This window comes from Typha latifolia, chromosome 5 (genome assembly GCF_019914945.1).
Source record: "Typha latifolia isolate L0001 chromosome 5, TyphaL0001v2, whole genome shotgun sequence".
Taxonomy (NCBI): domain Eukaryota; kingdom Viridiplantae; phylum Streptophyta; class Magnoliopsida; order Poales; family Typhaceae; genus Typha; species Typha latifolia.
Window position 1 is genome coordinate 13,604,024 of NC_133090.1, and position 24,718 is coordinate 13,628,741.

General features: G+C 37.5%; 3 protein-coding genes across 4 annotated transcripts; 1 reads left to right on the top strand and 2 right to left on the bottom strand.

The window, feature by feature from the left end:
• Positions 1–1,218: 1,218 nt before the first annotated feature.
• Positions 1,219–4,599, bottom strand: LOC140788168 (uncharacterized). The gene is made up of 4 exons (XM_073137311.1): positions 4,491–4,599; positions 4,261–4,378; positions 2,120–2,211; positions 1,219–1,709 (listed from the first exon to the last, which is right to left on the bottom strand). The coding sequence occupies exons 1-4, from the start codon at positions 4,504–4,506 to the stop codon at positions 1,645–1,647; spliced, it is 291 nt and encodes a 96-aa protein (XP_072993412.1). The 5' UTR covers positions 4,507–4,599; the 3' UTR covers positions 1,219–1,644.
• Positions 4,600–4,937: 338 nt separating this feature from the next.
• On the top strand, positions 4,938–13,454 carry LOC140788832 (uncharacterized). 2 transcript variants are annotated; one of them, XM_073138302.1, is made up of 5 exons: positions 4,938–5,540; positions 6,040–6,742; positions 6,832–6,979; positions 7,203–7,265; positions 13,079–13,454. In XM_073138302.1, the coding sequence occupies exons 1-5, from the start codon at positions 5,141–5,143 to the stop codon at positions 13,142–13,144; spliced, it is 1,380 nt and encodes a 459-aa protein (XP_072994403.1). In that variant the 5' UTR covers positions 4,938–5,140; the 3' UTR covers positions 13,145–13,454. The 2 variants fall into 2 exon arrangements, with proteins under 2 accessions (XP_072994403.1, XP_072994404.1); XM_073138303.1 differs by having other exon boundaries at positions 4,945–5,540; positions 6,055–6,742.
• A 119-nt stretch (positions 13,455–13,573) lies between these two features.
• On the bottom strand, positions 13,574–20,548 carry LOC140788831 (heat shock 70 kDa protein 16). Its single transcript, XM_073138301.1, has 9 exons — positions 19,126–20,548; positions 18,548–18,760; positions 18,220–18,315; positions 17,968–18,123; positions 15,603–15,803; positions 15,386–15,532; positions 14,366–14,494; positions 14,158–14,288; positions 13,574–13,979 (listed from the first exon to the last, which is right to left on the bottom strand). Exons 1-9 carry the CDS (start codon positions 20,299–20,301, stop codon positions 13,877–13,879), a joined length of 2,352 nt encoding a protein of 783 aa, XP_072994402.1. The 5' UTR covers positions 20,302–20,548; the 3' UTR covers positions 13,574–13,876.
• Positions 20,549–24,718: the final 4,170 nt, after the last annotated feature.

The following is a 24,718-nucleotide window of genomic DNA, read 5'->3' on the forward strand; positions in this document are numbered from 1 at the left end:
AATTTAAGAGGCAGAATTATTTCTTCCTATCCATCCAGCCCATCAAATCTCAGAATCAAGCAACAAAGGAAAGTAAAGATCTGCACAAAAACAAGACCCTTCTCAAATCCACGCATCCGAGAACGATTCCGAGATCTCCGAGCTCGAAGGCGCAAAAAAGACATATTTAGGAGCCGCAAGTTTCTTCCTCCGTGGATACCTCGGCCCATAGATCCTGGGAACAAAGCAAGGGAAGCCATCGGCATCGATCTGCGGTGCAGTGGTTGGTCCGATCGGAGAAGGCGAGGAAGGCGGCGAAAGGCGGAGGAGAGGAATGGATTTGGTCGATTTGGGGGACTTGGAGCTTATCTTACAGTCGCGAATCCGGGCTAGAGCTCCGGGTCTCAGGAATCGGTGGAGACGTGCCTCGATCCGCGAGGAGGGTGTGGAGTTAGGGTTTCGCAGCCTTCTGTTCATGGCGGAGGGGGCGAGGCCGAGAGGGAGAGCGAGAGGGAGATGTGGAATTGAGGAGGATTTGGGGGTAAATTAAGGAGGGGATTTTGGGGGGAAATTAAGGAGGTGGGCGGGAAAAGACTAAGGCGGGAGGGGAGAGGAGGGAAAAAAAGAAAAGAAAAGAGGGGGGAACAGTTTAGTGAGATGCGAGGGATGCACTGCAGAGCCGGATGCACCAATTGTGCAACATTTTTTTTTTCTACAATTAATGAGCTCATAATCTATTCATGGCTTACATATAGGATAAGCCTTACCGGATAGCTATCCATGTGCTAGATAGAAGATTAACCTTATTGGATAGCTATCCATCCAAAGGCTAGATAAAAGGATAAGCTATACTAGATAAATCAGCACTTCTCAAAAACACCGGAGAACTTGCAATAAGTTATAACTAACAACACATTATAATTAATCTCTTCTCTTATATTAATACTTTTATTTTTGCTAATATCCACATTAGATATACTGTCTATAAACTCATTGAATTATCATCGAGCTGTAAATGAACAATTTGCATGGCCCTATGTTTAATTAATTTTGCTGCGACACACGATGTTCTGCTCCATTTTGCTTCTCTTTTAGTGTAGTGTAGGTTGTGTAAATTTTTGACATTTAAATTAAACTATAAACCGGGAGGTGAATAGTGTTCTCGACAACGATGATACTGAGCAAGAAACTTGTATACATAATCAATCTTGAGCTAAGAACGAAGGAATCAAATAACAATTTCTGAAATGATATAAACAGCTATTAATTTACTCAATCTGCATTAGTATGTCATAGATCTCTGAGGATTATGTTGATGTTATAACAAGTACTGTTAATTAGTGCTGATGTATCGACACATGCAATTTGTTCCCACTTGTTGCCAATTAAACAATAAAAGTGAATTAAGCTCTTTGGCTTCTTTACAAGAAAAATATCATCCTCTGGAACTAAAGGAAACCCTAAAAGATCAGCATGTGTCAGTCTCAACGAGTATAATGAGTAAAATATTCCACTTCTATCTTAAGCATGATCTTGCAGGTGCACGGCTCTCATTCTATTGTTTCTCACTCAAAAGTGATTAGTAACTTTAATTTGCTGAAAAACACTGGAGAATCTGATAGTACGTGTATGTGGATCTCCAGGCAGATCAGAATTTTCTCAGCATCATACATTGCTCTGCTTGTAGTACTTTGTGTCCAGCACTTGCTTCCCGCACATGGCACAAACGCCTGCAGATACAATTGGAAAGAGATTCTGATGTTTGCCAATATCAATATGCATATCAGTCATGTTCAAATGAAGAAGGAAAGCTAAGTGGTGAAAGTAACAACTGATGTTTGCTCACAAATGTTACGGATTGATATGTATTATTTGCTCACAGCTTATGGATTTAAGATTTCATATCCATGATGACGCATAACCTATTCTAATTCGAGCCCTTGAGATTGGAGGGAATTTTCCAACTCCCTAGTGGCATCAGAGTCATTGAGAACCATAGGTTAGGATTGTTAATAGTCATGCACATTTGAGGGGTTTTCGATGAAAGATTTGTAGTCTATGTCAGTGCATAAGTTGAAAAGAAAACATAAAGAGAGCAAGAACCTCAGCAATAAGGGAGTAGAGGAAATGAGTTCCTTGCCTTTTGAGTACGCGCATGTATGGCAGTATTTGGCATCCTGGTGTACTTGTTGCTTGCAAATCATGCACTTAGTACTTCCATAAGGAGTCCATCTAAAATTAAGGAATGGAAAAAAAAAATTATTACATTGGAGGACGTGCATAGGCAAACATACGCACGTTACAACTTACAAATATCTGAATTGATCCTCTTTCTCAATGATGGATAACAATAATTAAAAAAAAAGCACTTTTTGATATATTTTTCATGTATAAGGAACCAAAGCAAAGATAAGAAACTTATCTGATGGATACATCAAAATGCAACAACAGAAAAATAGGACTGCATATGATCTCCAAAAAGCACAAATGACTGTTATGCATTAAACACAGAACATGTGAAGCAGTTAATGGGATGCTACGACCAGAAGTTCATGTTCAATTTATAAAATAGTTGTAGGAAATCACTTAGCTAGTTGATACTGATCTTTAATTGTCACTAAGCCCCAGCAATACGATTCTTCAGTCGCATCACATGCACAGATATGACAAGCTTCACATTTCAGAAGGAAAGTGTGGATCTAGTATTTGTTTGTATGTCATACATAGTATTGATACACCATGGATTACCTTTATGTCTGACATAACATGACTGACAAGTACTCACAGCATTTCATCTAGATAATATAGCACAATTTTACTCACTAAAACAATCTTTGACTATGAAAGAAAAGAAGCAACTATACAATATTCCATCCATGGCTAACTAGCAGTTAATTAAATCTATAAGCATGTCATCTTTACTAAACAAAATAAGAAAATGAAAAAAAGACTGAAACGGCAGTACAAGAACTACATAAAGAAGATATCTAGAAATACATGTTAAGTAAAGCAGAAAAAGGAGAAATATGGTACATGGCATATGGTTGCATCTTGCATGATGTTTTAGTTGGCTGAGTTGCCAAAACTAGTAAAGAAACAAATGATTTTCCCTCGTATAGTTTTCAAGAAAGATTAACTAAGTTTATGCAGAAGAAAAGTTCTCTACATTCCTTTTGAATCTTACATATTTGACTGAGTTAATTTGAAGACCAAAGAAGGGAATACAAATGCAGTGGGATAAACGCTTGTTTCTTCACAAAATCCACCAATTGGAAACAAGCACACTCTTTTTCACTTGGAATTCACCAAGAAAATAGGAGCAAAATGAGAAGAATTCCTTCTCAAAGATAATAATTTACTAACTCAAAATAGGATGAACTTCCATTCATGAGAGAGTGATACATTTGTAGGCTTTACTATGCATGGGGCATATGGACCATCATGCCATAACTACTAAAAAAACTCCTTATAATTCCTAATGTATGCAAGATTTCAAGAGTCATGCATACTGCAAATAACGAAGAGACTCTTTACTACTCCCTTTACTATCTTTTTAACTTCCCCGCTAATACTATAATAATATTCTCATCTCTCTATTTACCACCATAATGCTAGGAAGTTTTGTAGTCAAAATTAAAAATATAGTTAATGCATGCAAGAGTTAGAGAATGCACTTGCATGGCTTTAGGTTTTGGCAACCACCGTGATAAAAGATAGAGAGAAGGCGCCTAAGCCACAAAGGACCAAATAACTTCCTACAAGGAACCTAACAAGGAACATAATTCTGTTATAGCCAGCAAGGTTCAAAGAGCAATAAGACACAGATATAAGCAATGCTAAATCAAGTATTGATAGATATCCTAGATATCACCCATAGATGAGGAGAAACCATGACAACCTCAGCTTCTGCAGACCATCAACAAGGGCACATCATTGCTTAATCTATTCAACTTTTAATAATGGTCTACCGAGCATGAATTGACAAAAGGGACAGTTCAATGATCAATACTTTACTGTTCAAGCAAACCAAGATAGGCTTTTGATTACAAAAGCAAATGTTATAGGATGGTATGCATTGTTGGTCCATTACTCCATTACCGACCAGCTTTATCTTTCAGATCAATGTTACGATGGCCCAAGAACACCCAATACAAGAAGAGAAACTTAAAATCTACCCAAATAGTCATGTAATTACAAGTAATTTTTCTCAAAAATATGTAATTTTGCAAGGAGATCTCCATTTTTTTCTATGTTTCTAGAGATAGGAATCTAAGAGGAAACCTGTTCTTCTTGGAGAGGAGCTTGTTCTCGTTAATCTTTCGGCCGCCGCCTTCGGTTGTATTGCTTGCGCCCTCCTTCCACTTGTCCGGAACGATCACCTTCGATAACTTCTTTTCGCCTGGAAAAGGGCGAACAATATAGCAAAAATTGAGGGATCTTCGTTACAAGAAAGAACAGTAGAACTTTAATCCCGGGCGATTTGGGAGAAAGGAGAGGAGGAGGAAGCTTACACTTGTCGCAAACCATCGCTTCTTCTGCTGTGCTGCCCTCCGGCTCCGGGGAAGAAAAGGTTGGGGGAAGAGAAAGATTAAGAACGACTAAAATACACGTCTGTGTATAATTTTGTACATACTCACAGCATTAGATCCGAGTCCGACCACCTCCAACCCGGTTTTTTTTCCCATTCTCTTTTTCTTTTCGGGAGTTAAATGATTAAAATCAAGTTAACAGTTATTTTTAATTTTTATTTTTAAGACCGCTAATTTTTATTTGTATTATTTTGCCCGCCTAGTTTAGATTATATGAAAAATTAACCGGCTATTAACAGGGCCATCAAATAATTATAATATCTATGTGATATTAATAATCTTATTACATGAACAAATAATTTTTCTAACCATATTTTTGAGATAATCGACCTATTTTATTTTATCTTCATCAGGTGGAGTTTGTAGTTTACCCTACATGTTCCAGTCTTCCAGATATAATTAGGATTAGCGCGTAGGATTGGGAGAATCTTTGGAATTTTGAATTATTCACCCAAATTTTGCTCGATTTTACGCGCTCTTTTCCAAGAGCGCGCCTGCCGGTTCTACTCGCCCCTCTATGACTTCTCTCTCTCCTCTCTCTCCTCTCTCTCGTTCGCTCTAGCTTGTGATCAATGGCGGACTTCTCAGCTCCTTCCTTCTCTCTCGGCATCGATGCCGACATCTCCGACCTACCCACCGACGCCGACGAAGACGACGAAGATGAAGACCTTCTTCTCCGACTTCCACCACGGCGAAGAGAAGAAAACCCAACCTTCGATCTCCTTGGCGACCAAGAACCTGAAGAAGACGAGTTCGATTACCAAGAAACCGTAGAACGAAACCCTGACCTGGACCCACCTCCTTCTTCGCTCAAGCGACTGAGGCGGGGCTCTGCTCGACCTGTTCCTCGTACGATTCCTCCGGCGGAGCTTCGTACACCTGGAGATGACAGTGGCGGTGGAGGGAAGTGTGAGTTCGAGATTTTTGATGAAATCGAAGAGTTCTCTTCGCAAGAAGAGCTCCTGGGTCGAGGTGAGTCGCTAGCTATTTTATTAGGGTTTGTTGGGTTATCCCAATGGACCTATCGCGTAAGATCAGATTTTGGTGCATTGGTAGAAACTTGACTGGGGTTAGCGGAAAACTTTTGAAATCAGTGGCAATGAGCGTCAGGGGCGAGGTATTTCGGTAGCTTTCTAGGGTTCTATTTGTTCGATTTCACATTGTCTTTTCAATTATTGTCTGGTTTTCCCTAATTGAGTGCAATGATGGCATAAGGTCTGGGGTTAAAATTAAGTGATTTAGTGGAGAAAAGAAATAGAAAATTAGAAATTATGAGAATTTAGGTTAAGCTTCGTTATTCTCTGCATAACAGTGATCAGTCTACATGTTCACTTATTGTTTGCTCTCTGAGAATTGCTGAGCATCTATAATGCATGCACTAGTTCACAAAAATTGTGATGCATTAGATCTCTCGTTTTTTACTATTCCATTTTGCTTTTCTACCATCTTGAGTTATACATTCTAATTGCAGAAGAATGTTTTCCAGTTGGCACCCATGGTTCTTGCAGCAGTTCAAAGTTCTCCTTGCGCTACCATGGAGTCCTAAATAACCAACCAGCAAGGGAAGTGATGGGCCCAAAAGTTTCACCAATTTCCAATTCCTCGACTTTGACTGTTTTAGAGGAAAGCAGTAAAAAGAAATTGTTTCCAAAATTGACTGTCAGTCCCCTTAGGAAAATACATTTACTGGATTCAGATTCAGATGATCCTTTTAATGAAGACAAACATGAAGACAATGAGAAGATTAAACCTATTTCCAGAAGTGGACAGGTTACTCCAATGATCGGGGATATTCGGAAGAAAACAACGCCACAATCCAATCAACAGAATGTGGCCACACCTGCTCTAGATGAGTTCTGTGAGGAGTATTTCAGGTCAGTGAAAGATCCAAGAGCAAGTGGGCATAGCGACAGGGACATGAGTTTCTTCAGTTCTGTTGCTTCGGATGGTTTTGACCGTAATTCTGAAGGTTGTCATCAGATGGAAAGCATTAGAAGAAGAGAAGAGAACACTTGGAACTTGCCCAATCCTCAACCTCCTTCTTATCGGTATTTCTATCATGATGATGCAAGAATTCAGACATTAATCCAGGAAAGGTTACCTCACTTTGTTCCTCTTGGAACAGAAAATCATGGAGGAAGCAAGCAGACTGGGGCAGAAAATCTTGACTATATGTAACCATAATTGCAGACATGCCTTCATGTTACATTTTTTGGCCGATGTCCTTTTATACTTTCCTAACACCATCTTTTTGTTATTGTAGGGGTCAATTTGGCCCCAGAGAGTCTCCAAATGGTAGTTGGGTCAACCTGAGAAAGAAGGCTTCAGTTCCAACTGATGCTGGGAAAAGGCGAATAGTTGCGTCTGGGCAAAAATCTGGTCACTGGTTTACTGGACAGGATGGAAGAAAGGTAAACTGATAGATCATCTTGCTGAGATACAGATAGTAGCTGCACATCTGCAAGTTATAATTTCTTGCTGTTTATTGTTCATCTAGACATTCTAAACAGTTCCTTTATTTCTTTATCTGCGTCCATTTACATTTACTTCATTCCTTTATGCTGACCTGCTTTTCTTTTGCTCATTGTTTTTGTTTCCTTTAACACTTCTTTTGCTCCATTTTAATCATTCCAGGTCTATGTCACTAAAAATGGACAAGAGCTGATTGGCCGGGTTGCTTATAGACAATACAGGAAGGTGAGATCCAAATTGATTTGTCAACACAATCCACTTAACTAGCCTTTCTTTGTGTTATGAATCCTTGGTTCAGAAATAGAGATTTTGTTATATTGAGTGAAAAACTGTAGTTTTAATGAATTTGAATCAGCTTTTTCTCCATTGTTACCTTCCATGAGCATGGACTATTAGTTCCCACACAATACCTAATATTGGTTGCATAAATCTCTTATTGTCCTTGACTTTATTTGACTAAGTTTAGGGTCATTAGATCCAATGTTTTGAAAGGTGGCCGCGGATGGCGGGCGGTCACCCCACTGTCTAGCGCCTAGGCGGAAGGCGGGCGACAAGGCAGTTTAGCATTTTTAATATAAAAAAATTATAAATAAATATATATATATATACACAATATACATAATCACAATTCACAACCATAATAATATAAATACATAAATAGCAACAAGTTCTAAACCAAAATACGAAATAACATAATCACAATTCATAACCATAATAACATAATCACAATTCACAACCACAATAACATAATCACAATTCACAACTATAATAACATAAATATATAATCAAAGATTCAAAATTATTACAACCATAAGTTCCTAGCAACAAGTTCACAATCATAACAAATAATATGATAAAACATATCAAAATCATAAGGTCCATAACAAATAACATATAATCAAAAATTCAAAATTATCAAGTTCATAACAAGTTCACAATTATAACATAAAGGTCATCTTCTAATCTTCTTCATAATCTATGGGAGGAACTTCATCTACCAAAAGATTATCATCGAAATCATCATCAAATTCTAGCTCAACATCATCCTTATCATCTGTTTCTTCATCCGACTCAATTAATTGCTCATCTAGAGAAGTGGAAGGAGTGCTACTAGTAATAGCTTGAGTAGATCTAGTGCTCCTCTTTGATTTAAATATTCTTCGACTCCTGATGCTTCTGTCACCATCTCCTAAGTTAACCCTTCACCTGGAAAGGCCTCTTGCTCTACATGATCATTATCCAACAATTCCTTTGCATTATTTCTTTTTTTTTAAACGACTGGATCCTTCTCTTTCGCTATCTTTCTATCCTTCATTCTTGCATTAAATTGTACATAAACAAGATCATTTAGCCTCTTCACTTTCAATCTATTTCTCTTCTTTGAATGAATCTAAAATCATCAAATCAAAGACTAAATCAATTTGATAATAAAATTCATCAATTTAGCTTAGTCAATACAATGATTAATGATATATTATTTATTCAAAGGAGCTCCAATTTCTTTCACATCCTGAGGAGCTACATGTTAAATTAAGAATCTTAACCATCATATATTTCAAGTAGGGGGCACCGGCTCCATATACACTCCATTAATGAGCTATAACCATAAAAATTAAAAAGCAATTTAGTAACATACAAAGAATAAAATTGTAAAAGAGATGTTTTACATTTTTACAACATATGCTAATTAATAATTATTACCTGGGTTGAATTCATCATTGTTAACTTCTCTTGTTAATATCCCAGTGGCACACATTTGAAATGTGAACTTGAATGGCTTGATCTAGATAAAAGTTTTCAATATAACTAAGAACACCATCCATTACATTAAAGTCAGTCTCCCTCTCATCCAAATCTCTATAAAAATAGTATGGATTTAAGTAATATGCAGTAGCGTGGAGATGTGTATTAAGTTTTTCATTTGTGTAGTGATCAATTGCATCTAGAAAAGGTTTAGAAGATGTCTCATTATTATTAAAATTATTTCTTTCTTGACATTTTTCAACCCACCATATATGAATCCCATTATTGGCTTTCTTTTACCATCAACAACTCGTAGCAACTTCACCAAAGGGGTGAATACTTTAATTACCAATGACACTTGCCTTCAAAATTGGTTATTGAGGATAGTAGAATAAACCCTCTTTCCTTTCGCAGTTTTTGACCATTTGCAACTTAAAAATTCATCGAAAATAAACATAAGCCTTAATTTTTCTTTCTTCTCCAAAAGACTCTGTAATGTGAGAAATGAAGTGGCAAATCTTGTAACCCCGGATCTCACGATCTCCATTTTTTGTGTAAACTGACGCATCAAATTCAATGTTTTGTGATGTCCATAAATGAACATAGTGATTTTTCTTCCACGTTCAATTGAACTCTTAATCCTTCCTTCCTTTGATATTATCTCTAACATCAAATCTATACAGTGGGCAGCACAAGATGTTCAATATATACGATGATAGTTTTGTTTTAGCAATCGTGTAGTTGCTAAATTAGCAGCAGCATTATCAGTCACAACTTGAAATACATTTTCCTCTACCACTTCCTTGATACCCTCAACAACAATATTGTGAATGTATTTACCTGTTTGTGAATCTTTAGAACAATCAACTGAACGTAGAAAACTAACCTCCAGCTCACAATTGACACATAAATTCATAATACTTCTTCTTTTCGATCTGTCCATGCGTCAGTTAAAATGGAGCAGCTATTTTTCTTCCATGTAGCTCTATGGTTCTCCAAATCATCATTTGTTTTAGCCACTTGCTTCTTCAAAAGTGGCTCACGTAACTCATGCATAGTTGCCGGCTTGAACTCCGAACCATACTAACCAACTGCTTCCATCAATACATGAAATGATTTATTAGTAACAGCATTAAAGGGAATGCCACACTTATAAACCTAATGAGCTAAGTACATTAGCACTCTATCTCTTTGTTTTTTTGCAAAAGTATCTTTTATATTTGTCTGGTATCATCTTCCCCGCTCTCTAATTGAAACTTCTAGATCAATAGATGTGTATTTGTCTAAAGGATCTCTACTTCTTGGCCTTTTACTTTCAACTTCTAAAATTTTCGGATCTTCCCTTTCTCCAAATATATTTACTTCTGCTCTCAATTCTGCTTCCTTTTTTCATTAATCCTCTTTTCTCCTTGTTCCCCTCTATATGTTCTTTAATAACTTTTTTTGCCTCATCTGTAGTTTTTGGACAAGGTGCAACATCACTTCTAACATGAGCAATATGCTTCTTGAATCTACTAATTCCCCCCTAGTAACATTCCCACAAAATCTACATTTCATCGTGTTGGCATTAATTTTATTTGGAAGGTATCCATATTGCCATTCTGGATCATTGGAGTCAACAGGCACAAAAAATTCAGATGAAATTGACCTAACCACAGACGGTGTTTGAGAGGAATTAGTGGTCATATTTGATTACCTGTATTCTGTAATGAAATTGGGCAAAAAACAAATATGATTGATAATTCATAATTCACATTTCAGATTTAAAAATAGTAATTAATTACTGTTTTACCTTCAGTAAAACAGATAGTAAGATATTTACTAATTATTGATTACTAATTCACTCTCTAGTTAATACTTAATAACTTAATCTAGTAATTCACTAATTCAAGAAAAATGTTAGAAACAGATTAACACTAAAAGTTTAGTAGTTAACTCACTGTTAAATATTAATCTATAATCTTAATTTCTGAATTAATTAGAGGAATTAAGTAATAAGAAACAGAGAAAAACATATTATCAGACAATTACTGAATTAATTTCTGAATCAAGTAATTAACAATCTTAATTAACAGAATCAGAGAAAAAATAGAAGAAATGAGGAACTAAGTAATAAGAAATAGAGAAAAACTGAAAAACATATTATCAGATAGTTACTAAATTAATTTATGAATTAAGTAATTAACAATCATTAACAGATTATTAATTAACATTCAAGTATTCAACAGATTAGCAGAATAGCAGATAACTACTTCAATTAATTTCTAAATTAACTAGAGGAATTAAGTAATGAGAAACACTGAAACAGAGAAAAACTGAAAAACATATTATCAGATAATTACTAAATTAATTTCTGAATTAAGTAATTAACCATCATTAACAGATTAAGTGATTAACCAATTAACGAACATATTATCATTATTATCAGATAATCACCAAGTCACTAACAAATTAAGATTTAACTACTTTAGACAGAATTGAAAATTAAAAAAAATTTAACTACTTCGGTGTGAAACAGAGTGAAACTGTGAGAGAGGAGTGAGAGAGAGAGAGTGAGATTGTGAGAGAGTGGGAGAGAGAGGCCCATACCTCTACAGCGATTGCGGGCGCAGCGAGAGAGGGAGGGCATAGCGAGAGAGAGAGAGGGCGCATCCGAGAGAGGGATTAGGGATTTAGGGATTTAGGGATTTTAGCGAGAGAGAGAGAGGGCACAGCGAGCAGCGAAAGAGAGAGAAGAACGATTTATATTAATGGTTAATGGTTAGTTTTTTCAGTGGATATTGGATAATCCGATCCACTATAAAAAAACTCGATAAGGCGGGTTTGGCGGGCCGAACCGGCAACCCGCCTTATCGGGCCGCGTGGCCCGCTAGCGCTTTTTGGCGCTCAGGCGGCCCGCCAATGTGGCAGATCGCCTTCTGCGAGCGCCAGGCGGAATGGCGGGGCGGCCGGTGCATCGCCCCGCCATGGCGGCTGCCTTTTCCGCTTAAATGATTAGATCACTTTGGTAACTAGAGTAAATTACAATTGATATTCATTGCTTATTCAACTATAAGATGCTAAGAGTGTCATAATAGGTTGTCTACTAAATAAATGTTCATGTAGTTTCATTGGCATGCACTTCTAAGTTCCTTGAACATATTTCCATAAGTATAAGGAATATATACTGCCTGCAGTTCCAGTCATTTTTGTGCAATTCACATCTTTGAAACTTTGAAGCATTTATAATCATAGATGGAGTTTATACCTATATCAAGTTTTTAAAAGTTCTAATTCTATGGATAATTGACATTTTGTTGTGTGTCAGACAATATAGACACTTGTTACAAAACTCTTTCTTTTTGTTATTTTATTCTGAGAAATCTGTGTTATTTCCATATTGGCAATCTTTTTCAGGAAGTTAGGATCTTGTCATAGAAGTGGTTGATAGTTCACATTTTCTTCATTACTGTTTAGTATTTGCAACAAGCTCTTACTTGACTATCTGTATGAACATTGCTTTTCGTCTCCCTCCCTCTCTCTCTCTCTCTCTCTCTCTCTCTCTCTCTCACACACACACACACACACACAGAAAAAAACATGCTTGTGCGCGTGCATGCTATGTATGTAGTTGTATATGTTAACTCACAACTCAAATAATGTACATTTCATTTGCTTAACACATTGGTCGAAAGAACAAGGTAACAGTAGCTGAGAATGTGATAACATAGAGAATACATGATCACAAATGTGAGGTTCAAGGTGTTTGTAGGACTTGATCCTATAATTGGATCTTTTCTGGAGGCTTAATACAATCATAAATCAGATCCGAAAAGTCTTCAATGTTGACCACAGCTTTTGTTAGATATATGAATTCCACGGAATGGAAGTTTATGCTACTTTACTAATAAAAAATGAGTCTGGTTTTGCTTGTGACATTGATAATTATCAGCCTGTCAGGATTGTTCATGTATCTGTCTAAGCAGCACAACTAAGTTACAAAACTTGAATGGAAGTCATAGTTACAGAAACAAAAATCTTTTTGCTACTCATATGCATTTAATTATTTATAAGAAAGTAGCTATGGCCTATTTAGTAGCCCATGTCTGTTTTCCCTTTCTTTTCAAGCAGTTCCTTGTGTTTTACTAAAATTTTGGTAAAAGGTCAGATTCGACCATTTTCTTTCATTGATAAGTACTTCTATCCCTAAATGTATATCTGTGTCCTCTTATTTTTTTTTCAACTTTTGAAGAAATAAAGATGATAATTAAGTACAAATTAAATTTATTTTAATATAATGTTATTGTTTATAACAGGAGAGTGGTGCTGGATCTCGAAAGTCGCGGAAGAAGGGTCCTACTAAAAAGAAAAGGAAGAGATGAATGTGAGAGGCAGACCTAAAGTACAACCTCTGTTTCAACATGTTCGTCTTAAATCATTCCCAATTATAATCCCCGTCTTTATGTATATTTCATTTTAAGGGATGTGATCCGTCCTAAGGATCAGAGTTATACTTTCCTAGCTTACAGCCTTGTAGATCCACTACCATTCAATTTGTAGTATAATTCCAAATATATTTTTTCGGATTTTTTTTTCTACAGAATTCAACAGACGCTTCGCAAGTACATATTGCAAAAGATTGTCTCTAGTTTGTTTATAATAAAGACGAGTATATTGTATTTGTTGAATAAATTCGCCTATCTTTGCAAAAGAACTCGTTGAGGAATAATATAGTTCAGAAATTGAGCGTATAATTGTACATAGGATAATTCTTCTGAAATGAACAAGTGACAAAGTTATAAGTTGAAGAATTTGCCAACCAATATTTTTCCTGTAAACCAATAAGCAAACAATCCCATGTCCCAATAGATGAAAGCAAGCTGTCTGTTTGTAAAATCTTTCTTCCTTTTAGGAAGAAACTAGACAATAACTTTGTGGTGATTACATTCGCCTTGTAAGAAAATAAGTGGGGGCTGAAGCCGCAAAGTTTCAGGACTTTGGCCACATAGCTATATATAGAAGGATACCTATTGTAGCAATAGAAATGATTACCAAAATCTTCTGACAATCAAAAATGCTAAAGATAATTGACAAAACATAAGACTAGAGCAAAGTCAATCTGTTTCCATGTTGTCTGGTGCATTTGATTGGTCTGAGCTCCTGGTATCATCTGTTCTTGCAGGAGAACCTTTGTGTCTCAATATATTCCGACATGTTCTGAAAAAGAGAGAAATCCAATGAGTCTGGCAAGAAATGTGATATTGAAGCTGAAAGATTCACAAGGTATGATAGAAGTGAAAATAAGTCAGGTCTGGCACAACAAAAGTAAACCAGAAACATAGTTGTTCTTCTTTTCTCTTATCTCAATGAAGCAAAACAGGAGTTAGAAGAATACATGTCTAAATCTTCCGCCCTTTTCTTGATCTCATGAGACCATAGCACTGGATCTGCACTCTTTGGCAGAGAATCCTGTTGTTGAGACTTCTCCCGTAGCCATTGCTCAGCTTTAGTACATTCATTGATGACCTGTCATATAATTAATTATAAGCTGTTGAAACTTAAAATAAGAAACAGGAGTACTACAACAAGAATTGTTTATTTACCGCATCTCTTTCATATGTAGCTAGTGATTTCACAGCCATTCTGTTATCAACTATGCATTTCAGCAGCTCTCTGGTAGTTTGAGCTCTAGCTTCTTCATCTTTATATCGGTTTTCAATGGGATCCACCAGCTTTTGCCAACCAAAAGTGATATTGACAATATAAGATTAAGGGGGGCAAATGCCAAGGCAAACAGAAGAAAAAGAGATCCTTTGGAAACAAGTACAATAATATGTGTATGCTGCACTAGAGTTACATGTTTGAGGAGAATCATTATAGCAATGACCTTAATACCAGAATTACCAAAATATTTGGGCACTTATGGTGGAGCAAATTGTTACATTCATATGTCAAAGCCACCCTTATGGATTAGTAACTTTTATTCAGAAGAATTTGGAGGGAAAAAGGAGAGTAGTTTTCACTTTTTGCATCAATAACCCATTACACTAAAACTAAAAGTGTGAAACAACCACTAGAAGAACAATAAAGCCTTATTCAATATTTGCAGATAGTTTTGTGAAGCTTTACTTATCTAACATCTGACAAGCATTTAAAGCTTTTTCCCCAACTTCTGTTGTGAGATGAGATTATCCATCTACGAATTCCTCTTATCTCCAGTTAAAACTTAAAACCTTTATTTATCCATGATGTGTTGACAGGTCCTTCCTCTTTCCTCTGTCCTGCCAGTTGTATCACAAATTTTTGCATCTCTCCTCTCTGAGGGTTTGAATTTGTTCTCCACAAACATGCTGAATCGGTGCAACCATACACTCAATTTTATTCCCAGTGGGTTAAAGTATCATTTCTAAGATCTTAAAAGACATGACCAGAAGTGATAAAGAGCTAAGGACAGAACAGAAAAAACATACTATTGGATATAATTGCATAGGGCTTCACATAATACTCAAACACCAGGGTTGAGTTGTAAAATTGTTAAACAGAATCAAAATAATATAAGCTTCTATTAATAGTGATGACTGCTTAACAAGCAAGCCATCCTTTGATGAAAGATGCCTCTTTACCTTCTTTAGATCCTCGAGCTTGCTAGTGTAAACCTTTTCTGTTTCATCATCTCCATCCTCATATAGCCATTCTTCAGTCTGTTGTAGGTTAGCAGAAATGCCTTCTCTTTCTGAATCACTTGCAAAGCTTCGATATCTCTCAAAAAGCTATAGGCAGAGATATGTATCATTCTCCATAATTCCATAGAAGAAAGAAGGTCAGAAAATTTGATATTACCTTATTACGTATATCATACACATAAGCTTCCAAGGCATTCTTTCTGTCTTTTGTGAGCTCCATAAGTTTATCCTGGTAGGCCAGTTGCCGTTCTTGTTCTTGTCCTTCTCGTAATTCTTCCTTCGTCATTCCACCATAGATTGTTTCCTTGACCGGCAAATCAAGCCTTCTTGATTCTCTCTCTCTCTTTATTCTTTCAGCCTGCGAAGGATAAATGTAATCATATTTACTTTCATGTGCTGATGGATTGAAGTCCAAAGAAAAGCCTGAACTCTCTCAAAAGGTACCAATTTAAGGAAGCAGCCTTGTGTATTTACATTGCTATTTCTACTTTATAAAATTCATATGAAATGTGTAATAGGTCTACATTTTGAAAAAATGGTGCATATAGCATATAACAAGAAAATCTGGTATTGTTCTCTACCTGCATTTAGCCCATGTATAGGACCTATAGGCTTGTATGCCTAATGTCCATCAAACAAACGAGAAATACAATCAAAAAGCCTCAACTCTTCTTCTTAGTGCACAGCCATTTTTTCCTCCAAGATGGATGAAAGCTTCTTAGAGTTGGATTGTTAACCTATTTTTACAAATGCGCCAGTCTAAATATTGGATGTTTTAAATGACGTAAATAATGTTATCAGACACGACGTATGCCAACAAAACCAGACCACATGAGCATGTTATCTACATTACCATAAATACAATGTTAATCCCCATACACATAACAATATCACCAATGCGTTTGTAATGAATCTTCAGCTTGTTCGGGCAATCATTGTTACCAAATATTAAGCTTCAAGAATTATATATACAGTTTTAAGTTTTGAGTTTTGACATTGAGGATGGGAAAACCGATCCAATGAACACTGTATGCAGCACAAATTTGAGTGTGTACCTTTTTTCCTCCTTTTATGGAGAGCCGAGGGGAAAGAGGGAGTTAGATCAAATAAAGGGGATAGGAAATTAGATTAGAGAACCTAGGTAATTGTGCCACCAAATTGCACATGCGTGCTTGTCTGTGTGGAAAGATTAGAGAACCTAGGTAATTGTGCCACCAAATTGCACATGCGTGCCTGTCTGTGTGGAAAGTGGAGACTGGAGAAAGAGTGGGAGGGATATATAGGACATCAAGGGCATGGAATACAGTGTGCTTGAGCCTTTACCAGATGATAACTGTATCAGGGAAGAGGATGTACTGCAATTTACTATTGACAAGTTTCTTGAATTAACAAATTGAAGAATTCAGTTATTTTCTATTTAGGGCTTTTCAGCTGAATCAAAATGACTGATTTATAAAATAACAAAGCTACATCTGGTGGCTCATATCCGGCAACGAAAAAGAAAAAGATAAGGAGAAACTTAAAATGATGGAAATTATATAGAAAACACACAGGATCGCAATTATTCTATGAAGTTATACATTTAAAAGTAAATTTCCAATTGGAGGGACTACTTCATACAGAGGGATGATCAATAACGTAAAGAAGAGAAAAGGCAGATTTTTTTTTCGCTAATAAAACATGATAAGTAGAAGAAATCCAAGAAGGATAGACAAGAGAGATAAAGGATATAAATTTATGTATAGAGAGGAATATATTAAAGAGAAAAGGAAAATGAGAAGGCAGTAATTGAACCTGGCTTGAACAATATTAAATTTAGATGTCAAAATGCAATTACTGCCTTTTCTTTCCGTCATAGGCAAAGTCTTCAATAACTTGTCCCTTCAAAATTCTACTTAAGTACAATAATGATTTTTCTGAAGAAAGAAAACTAAGGTTAATCCACTCAATTGACTACAGCCTATCAAACTGAATAGATGACCCTTCTAGAAAATAATGAAAAAATAATAATGATGACACAAATTATTGTTCAGAGAAGCCAAGTTAGATTAGGATAAAAAAGAATTAATAAAAGAAGTCCTACAAAGATATGAACATAAATATCAAGCTAAAATGCATGTACATCAAACATTGACAGTCAAACAGAAAATTCAAAAAACCTTTTAATTTTAAGCTGTTTCAGTAATTATATTCATTATTATCCCCTAACAAGTCTAGTAATCTTGTTTCTTTTTGAAGATGCCACCAACTAATGTCAATTTTGGAGCTACTACATGGCCTTCACGTTTGGAAGCTGATAGGGACATTCTCCATAATGCCTGATGAAATTTCACTTCACAGTGGACAAGCTATTCCTTGGTTTTACACTCTTCTACAAATGTCGTAATGACATTTAGCAGAATTCTGTCTTCCATTTGGAGAAACCAGTTTCTTTATATCTAATAATTAGGGTCACAAGTTTTACTAGGAAACCAAGAAAATAAAATGATCCTATAATGAAATTGTTAGGTAGAAGAACTCACAGAGGGCATGGATCCAGATTCACAGCTTGCAGTACTTCCATTTTCAGCATTGTCTGCTGCAACATTATATTGGGTAGATGAAGCAGACAAAGACTCCATATTGTCCTTGCAATTTCCATCTCTCATAATGGATTCATTTACATCATCCTCAATCAGCTGAAGCGAAGTATTTGATATTATAAGTCATGTCAATTTATAACGCAAACTGGTCGTTAATAGATATAGATTAAAAAATCATAACACCATACTTACTGAAGCTGACTCCACAGAAACTAATCCATGAAGATTAAGCCGAATTCTGACTTTAACTTTAGGTTTTTCACTCTGGGCAACTTGGAAAGGGCCAATCTGCAGAATAACAGCTATGCAATTAGTAGTACTTAACTAATTCAAGAAATAGTTCCACAAGGAAAAGTTGAAGGACTTTATATCAAGTCTCGCCTAGATAAATAAATTCCACTCAAAACTAGTCAAAAGTTTCAGAAATAAATTGAGAAAACATTTCAAATACAAGGAAAGTTTTATGGCAAATGAGCATCTTGCATATCCTCTGACAATGATGTAAGAGAGATATACATACCTGAAAGGATCCAATTTTTGGAAGGACACCAGGTGGCAGTTCATTTTGGTTTGTGTAAAAGGCTTCCAAATTGAAAGAATGACTTCTATGTAGAGTAAGCACTTTTACACTTGGAATTGTTTGGCCTTTCCGGAATAGCACATTACTTGACATTGTGTGAATAGGACCTTCTTCTGATGCAAATCCTATTGAGGAAGGAAGTGAATCTTGCACCTAGAAATGACCACAAAACAATACCGTTCATTCAGAAGCATCATAGAAAGATGGACAGGATACTGTGATATGAGATAAGAATATCCCAAAATAGCATGCTAACTTCTTGTGGAAATCCTTTATACATTGAACTTCTGCAAATACTCCACATAAAAGTTATGGTGTGGTTTTATAAACAAGAAATGAAATGAAAGATTTGCAACAACTTCCTATTCATTTTAGGACTCGACTTTTCTTTTCTTACATCTTCTTCGCCATTACCAATCATACTAATCTGAACGACTATTAGAGAACTAGAAAAGTTACCAACATATGATTAAAAACGGGCACATTTTCAAAATCAACCAAGACGAGAAGTGACAAACCTCATAGTCCCTGACCCTGAAAACAGGACTCAGCATGGCACACTGAAGGGCACAACCGCGTGCAACGCACTCGCTTGCATTGAGTGTCCTGCCTGGCTCCCTTCTGAAAAATCCAGTCAGAATCCTCATTATCGCAGGTATCCTTGACCCCGACCCAACAAGCTCCACTGAATGTATCCTATCCACACTCAATCCTGAATCCATGATCGCCTTCTTGCATGGCTCCAAAACCCTTTCCAGCAATCCAGCACATAACCTCTCAAACTCTTCCCTCTTTATGAATCCCTTCACATCTTTCTCATCCATCAAACACTCTATACTCATTGGCGCCTCAGCATTTGCACTAAGCACCTTCTTCAGCTTTTCGCATGCCAACCTTAACCTAATACTCGCCCTAACATTAGAATTAACGTCAATGTCATACTTATCCTTGAACTGTCCCACAAAATAATCAAACAGCACTTCATCAAAGTCCCTCCCGCCCAAATCAGCATCAAATGCATGTGAAAGCACCCGCATTTGACCGACCGCAAAGGCCACAACCGCGACCTGCGTATCACAATGCCCAATATCAACAAACACAGCATTGAATGACGGCGAGCCGAGTGGGGCAAGATCTGTTTTGTAAATTCCATAGCCTAAAGCTGTAGCAGCGCAGTCGTGCATCAAACGAAGTGGCTTGAGCCCGGCGATGGCGGCGGCGTCGAGGTAGATGCGGCGCTGGAGGTCTGTAAAGTAAGAGGGGACCCCAAGCACGCAATCCGAGACCGGGGATTCGAGATCCTTCTCGGCGAGGTGCTTCAAATGGGCTAGAAGCATACCTAACACTTGCACAGGAGTAAAGGTGCAATCACTACCCAAGTAACGGAGATGGATCACGATTCCACCATCGATGGATTCGGAAACGGAAAAAGGGAGGCTTTTGAGGTCGGCACGGACGGAGGGGTGGGAGAAGGGGCGGCCCAGTAGGCGCTTGAGTTGGGAGATGGTGGACTTGGGGGACATGGAGAATGACGACGCAGCGGCGCAGCCGAGGAGGCGCTGCTTGTCGGAGAAGGAGACGAAGGAAGGGGTCTCGCGCTTGGACTCATCGTTGAGGAGCACGTCGACGCCGCGGTGCTTCGCGGCGGCAATCACGGAGGTGTCGTTGCCGATGTCGAACCCCACCGCGCTCATCGTGGCGAGGGCGATCGGCGGATCGGTTAGATGGAGCTGGACGGAGGAAGGAAACCCTAGATTGGGTTGGGGAGGAGAAGAGGAGACGACGGCATCGATTCGGGAATTGACGAGAGGGAGGAATCGTGAAGGAGAAGGGAAGGAGGAGAAAGAGGAGGAGGAGGAGAGGTACGCCGCGGCGTACGGGGCCGGCTTTTGCGGAAATGTCAGGCCTCGGCCTAATATTTTTTTTTCTTTTTAAATTTTCTTTTTGGGTTGGGCTTCGGCCTGCTTTGCTTACTTGTGAAATAAATTTACATTCATACCTCACAAAATGTAGTAATTTACATTTAGAGCCTCGTATATTGGACTTTATTGTCAAATAAATGCCCCATTTGGGTAGGGGTGGCAAAAATTGACCCGACCCGATAACCCGACATGATAAGCCGGCTGTTAATCAGGTTTGGATTTAGTCTAATCAGGTTTGGGTCATAAACGGGTCAACCCGCCTAACCTGATTATTAATTGGGTCGTATTCGGGTTTATACCACTGACCCGCTTGACCCGTTTAACCTGTTTAAGTAAACGGGTCGGGTCGGGTTGGGTCGACCCGCAAACCCGCAAAACCCGCCATATATATATATATATATATATATATATTTCTAAGTTTTTAACCCTAACCCTAATACCCAACACTACTCAAGTGAGTCCCCAAATCGGCCAAATCGCAATCCCGCAGTCGTCGCCCCTCGGCCTTTACCCATGCTCGCAACCATCGCCCCTTGGCCCTTACCTATGCCCACAACCGTCGCCCTTTGGCCCTTACCCATGCTCGCAGTCATCGCCCCTTGGCACTTACCCATGCTCGCAGTCGTCTCCTCGTCGTCTTCTTCCATTAGATCGGCTTAATGGTGCTGTGACCAAGAGGGCAATGATGGCCGCGACGGTGGTGGAGACAGTGGTAAGCTCTTGCTTCCATTAGATTGGCTTAATGGTCTTCTTCCATTAGATCCCTTCTTCGAAATCCCATCATCTCTTCCCCTCCTCCCTCTCGCCTCCACCGCCGCCAATGGTAAGCTCTCGTCGCCACCGCAGCCTTCTTTCCTCATCTCCAACGGGCCTCCCACCCTCTTGCAGCCTTGCCTCTCCTCAGACTTCCAACGGAAATCCTAAGGCCCGATCTTCTCTGATCCTCCCTCTCGAGGCCTCACCTCCACCGCCACCCTTCTTTCCTTAGATCTCCGACGGATCACCATCCTTCTTACACGCCCGCCCGCCCCATCGCCGTCACTGTCAGTCGATTGATCTACCGCGGCATCACCGTCGGTCTCCGATCTCTGTTGAGGAGTTGGATTTGTTACTGACTTACAGTTGTAATTAAGGATTTGTATTAGAATTTGTGGGTTAATGACTTGTATAACTGAGAGTTTATTGTATAATAGATTATATTTGTGTTAGGATTGAATGTAGGGTTAATGGCTGTATAAATTTTGAGTTGAAAAGATATTATTGTTTATATAGTGTAAATTAGTAAATATTAATTTTTATATGGGATTAAATAGTAAATAATTAAATATTATTGTATTATTCGGGTCGTGTTAATATAACCCGTTTATTAAACGGGTTACACGGGTTAACCGTGCCATTTTAATCCGACCCATTTAATAAACGGGTTATACAGGTTGTCGTGTTACTCGTTTAATAAACGGGTCGTGTTCGTGTTAGGGAAATATTGACCCGACCTGAATCTGACCCGACCCGAACCCGCTTAACCCGACCCGATTACCACCCCTACATTTGGGCCTCTCAGGTCCTCTTCTTATATTCTTACACCTCGTCCTAGTGCAAATCTTAAATATATAAAGTTAATTTTAGAGAAGAATATTTTCGTTTTTTTATTAAGAGGAGAATATTTACCTATGGCTCGAGAGTTGAGACCATAAACGCCGTGCTTCCACGTTGTTCCATTACAAAAGTAGAGAGACGAGACATAAATTACAGGGTCTGAATTGTTATAGTCACTATAACACTCTATAAACACAATTAAGTTATATATCTAATTACATTATACATGACGCACCACAGATAGTCATTTTGAAAGTCACATGTTGTTCTATAATTACTTTATAAACACAACTAAATAATATCATATCTTATATGCGTATTAACTCTCTTCTTTTAATATTAAAATTAAAATATTTCATCTAAAATTGGCCTTAATTTACAAGTGTACAAGGTCTTAATAAACTCATGACCTTTGATACTAAATTAACTCACCTAACTATTATAAAATTTTAAGCTATTAAAACACAATAATTTCATATTCTATATTTTAGTGTTCTCTTTTATTTTTTTGACTTATAATCTCTGATTTTAATACCATGTTAACTCACCAATTACTAAGTGAAAATGTACAAACTTTCGAATACCGGGCAAAATACGAAGACGATGCCCACCGTTATTTAAAAAATTATACAAAGATCACACTGAATATCATCAAACGGGGGCAGTGTCTTCAGTACTCCTTTCTCCATAATGGAGACAACTTAGTAGAGTATTTCAGTCTGAAGGCTTCCAACTTATATTTTCTATATTATCTCCTGAGAATGACTTCAGCCCACAAATAATATATTATATACGTACAAAGGATCTCTCGTTACTGCTAGCTCCTCGCCTCCTCAACCCAATCTAATCCTAATTGAACTTTGATTGATTGATGTTGCATGTAAGTGCAACTTAAAGAAGATAAGCTATCCCAATTACTATAGAGCCCCAACTAAGTATATGGCTAATTACTTATTCATAAGAAAGGGCTTGGGAGTCTGGTAGTGATTAATCTTAAGTTATTAGAGAGACTTTGAAGGCTTGATTTATTTATTTATTTTTGACTGGAAATGACTGTTTAAAATTGGTTCAATTAGAGAGGCATCGTAACTGATCCCTGTTTGAATCCTTTGAGCCATCCAAGATTTTAACGGCTCATAATTGAGTTTGTAATATTATATGCTAATTTATTACACTAAGGGGTGTCAATCTGATATATCCTCATTTATGCCTCAATTATATTAATTATATTGAGGTAGTCCTATATCTTGATATATTTGGAGGCTTTTGTTCTTTTAAACTTTGAAAATTTTGTCTTTCCTTGTCAAATGTTGCTCCCTTTTATGAGTTCTTAGATTGAGACTGTAATCCAATGACCCAAACAACGAGATCGGGCAGCAAACGTGACAGATGAGATGCGAAAAGAAAGAGATCAAACCTTCAACTTAACGATCTTCCTGAGGTATGCTGAACTAAAAGAGAAATTCATAGTAAGGTTAGGCACTAATAGGTAGGACTGAGAACAATTAAGTAGAAATACAATCTTGATATACTTCATTTCAGAACTCAGCATAAACATTAGGAGGTTGTTCATTGTAAGATATGATTTGCATGAGAACATAATCAGTTTTAGTAGTTAAATTTTTCTCCACGCGTAATGTAGGATGTTCTTTGCTTAATTATATCACTGCTGACATTAAAAGATGCCGTCTGGACTAGTGTTATATCACGCATGAAGGTTGAGTTCTTCCCTTCATCAGAAGAGCACGGATTATGTCGACAGATGGACTGATTCTGCGCTTGGATCAAAAAGCTAAAGATCTCGTTCTTCACTTAATGCCACGAATATATGGAGCACAAAAGAACCTTTACAGCTTTCCTTGTAGTCTTTTAAATCATAAAAGAGGATCCTTTAGAGAGCATCTTCGCCGAGGTTTTGGTGACTTCGGTAACCTCACGACGCTCAATCACTCGAATTGTTTTCTCCTCGAGTGGTTGAAAGTTAAGAGATGTCATCAGCTCGTTGATTTGAAGAAATCACTGCTTGCAAGATTTTGAAATACATACTCTTGAAAACGCTACTGTGCACTTGAGGTTATGACAATAAATCCAAAAGTAATAGAATTTGAGGACATATACACTGACCCAGTGGAACTTCAAACGAATGATTATAATCGTAAGAGTATTGCCGACTACCTTGAGAGAGATCAAAGTCCCGTTTGGTGTTGAATTACTGATCTTTTAAGACTTTTGTTAGCTGAACTAGAGCGAGAATTTTCTTCAGCCCTAGCAGCCAATTAAGAGTAACTGCTTTAAGACCTCACCTTTTTATTTCTTTCGGAGTCTCCGTTGCTAAATGTCTTATTTCTTAACCAATTCCTCCATTGTTACTTATCTGATATGCCAGAAAACCTCAAAATGCTAGCATATATTCCTAAAGTACTAAAGAAATTATCCTTTTTTTTTTCCTGACGTACAGTCGATCCTCTAAGCCACACTTGCAGAAGATTCCTGCAGTATAAAGTAATTAGCTGCTTCACATTGGCTATGTTAAGATGGTTGTAAGAATTCCAGCAACTTGAGCTTGACAAAAGCTTACTTTACCAGCCTAGCG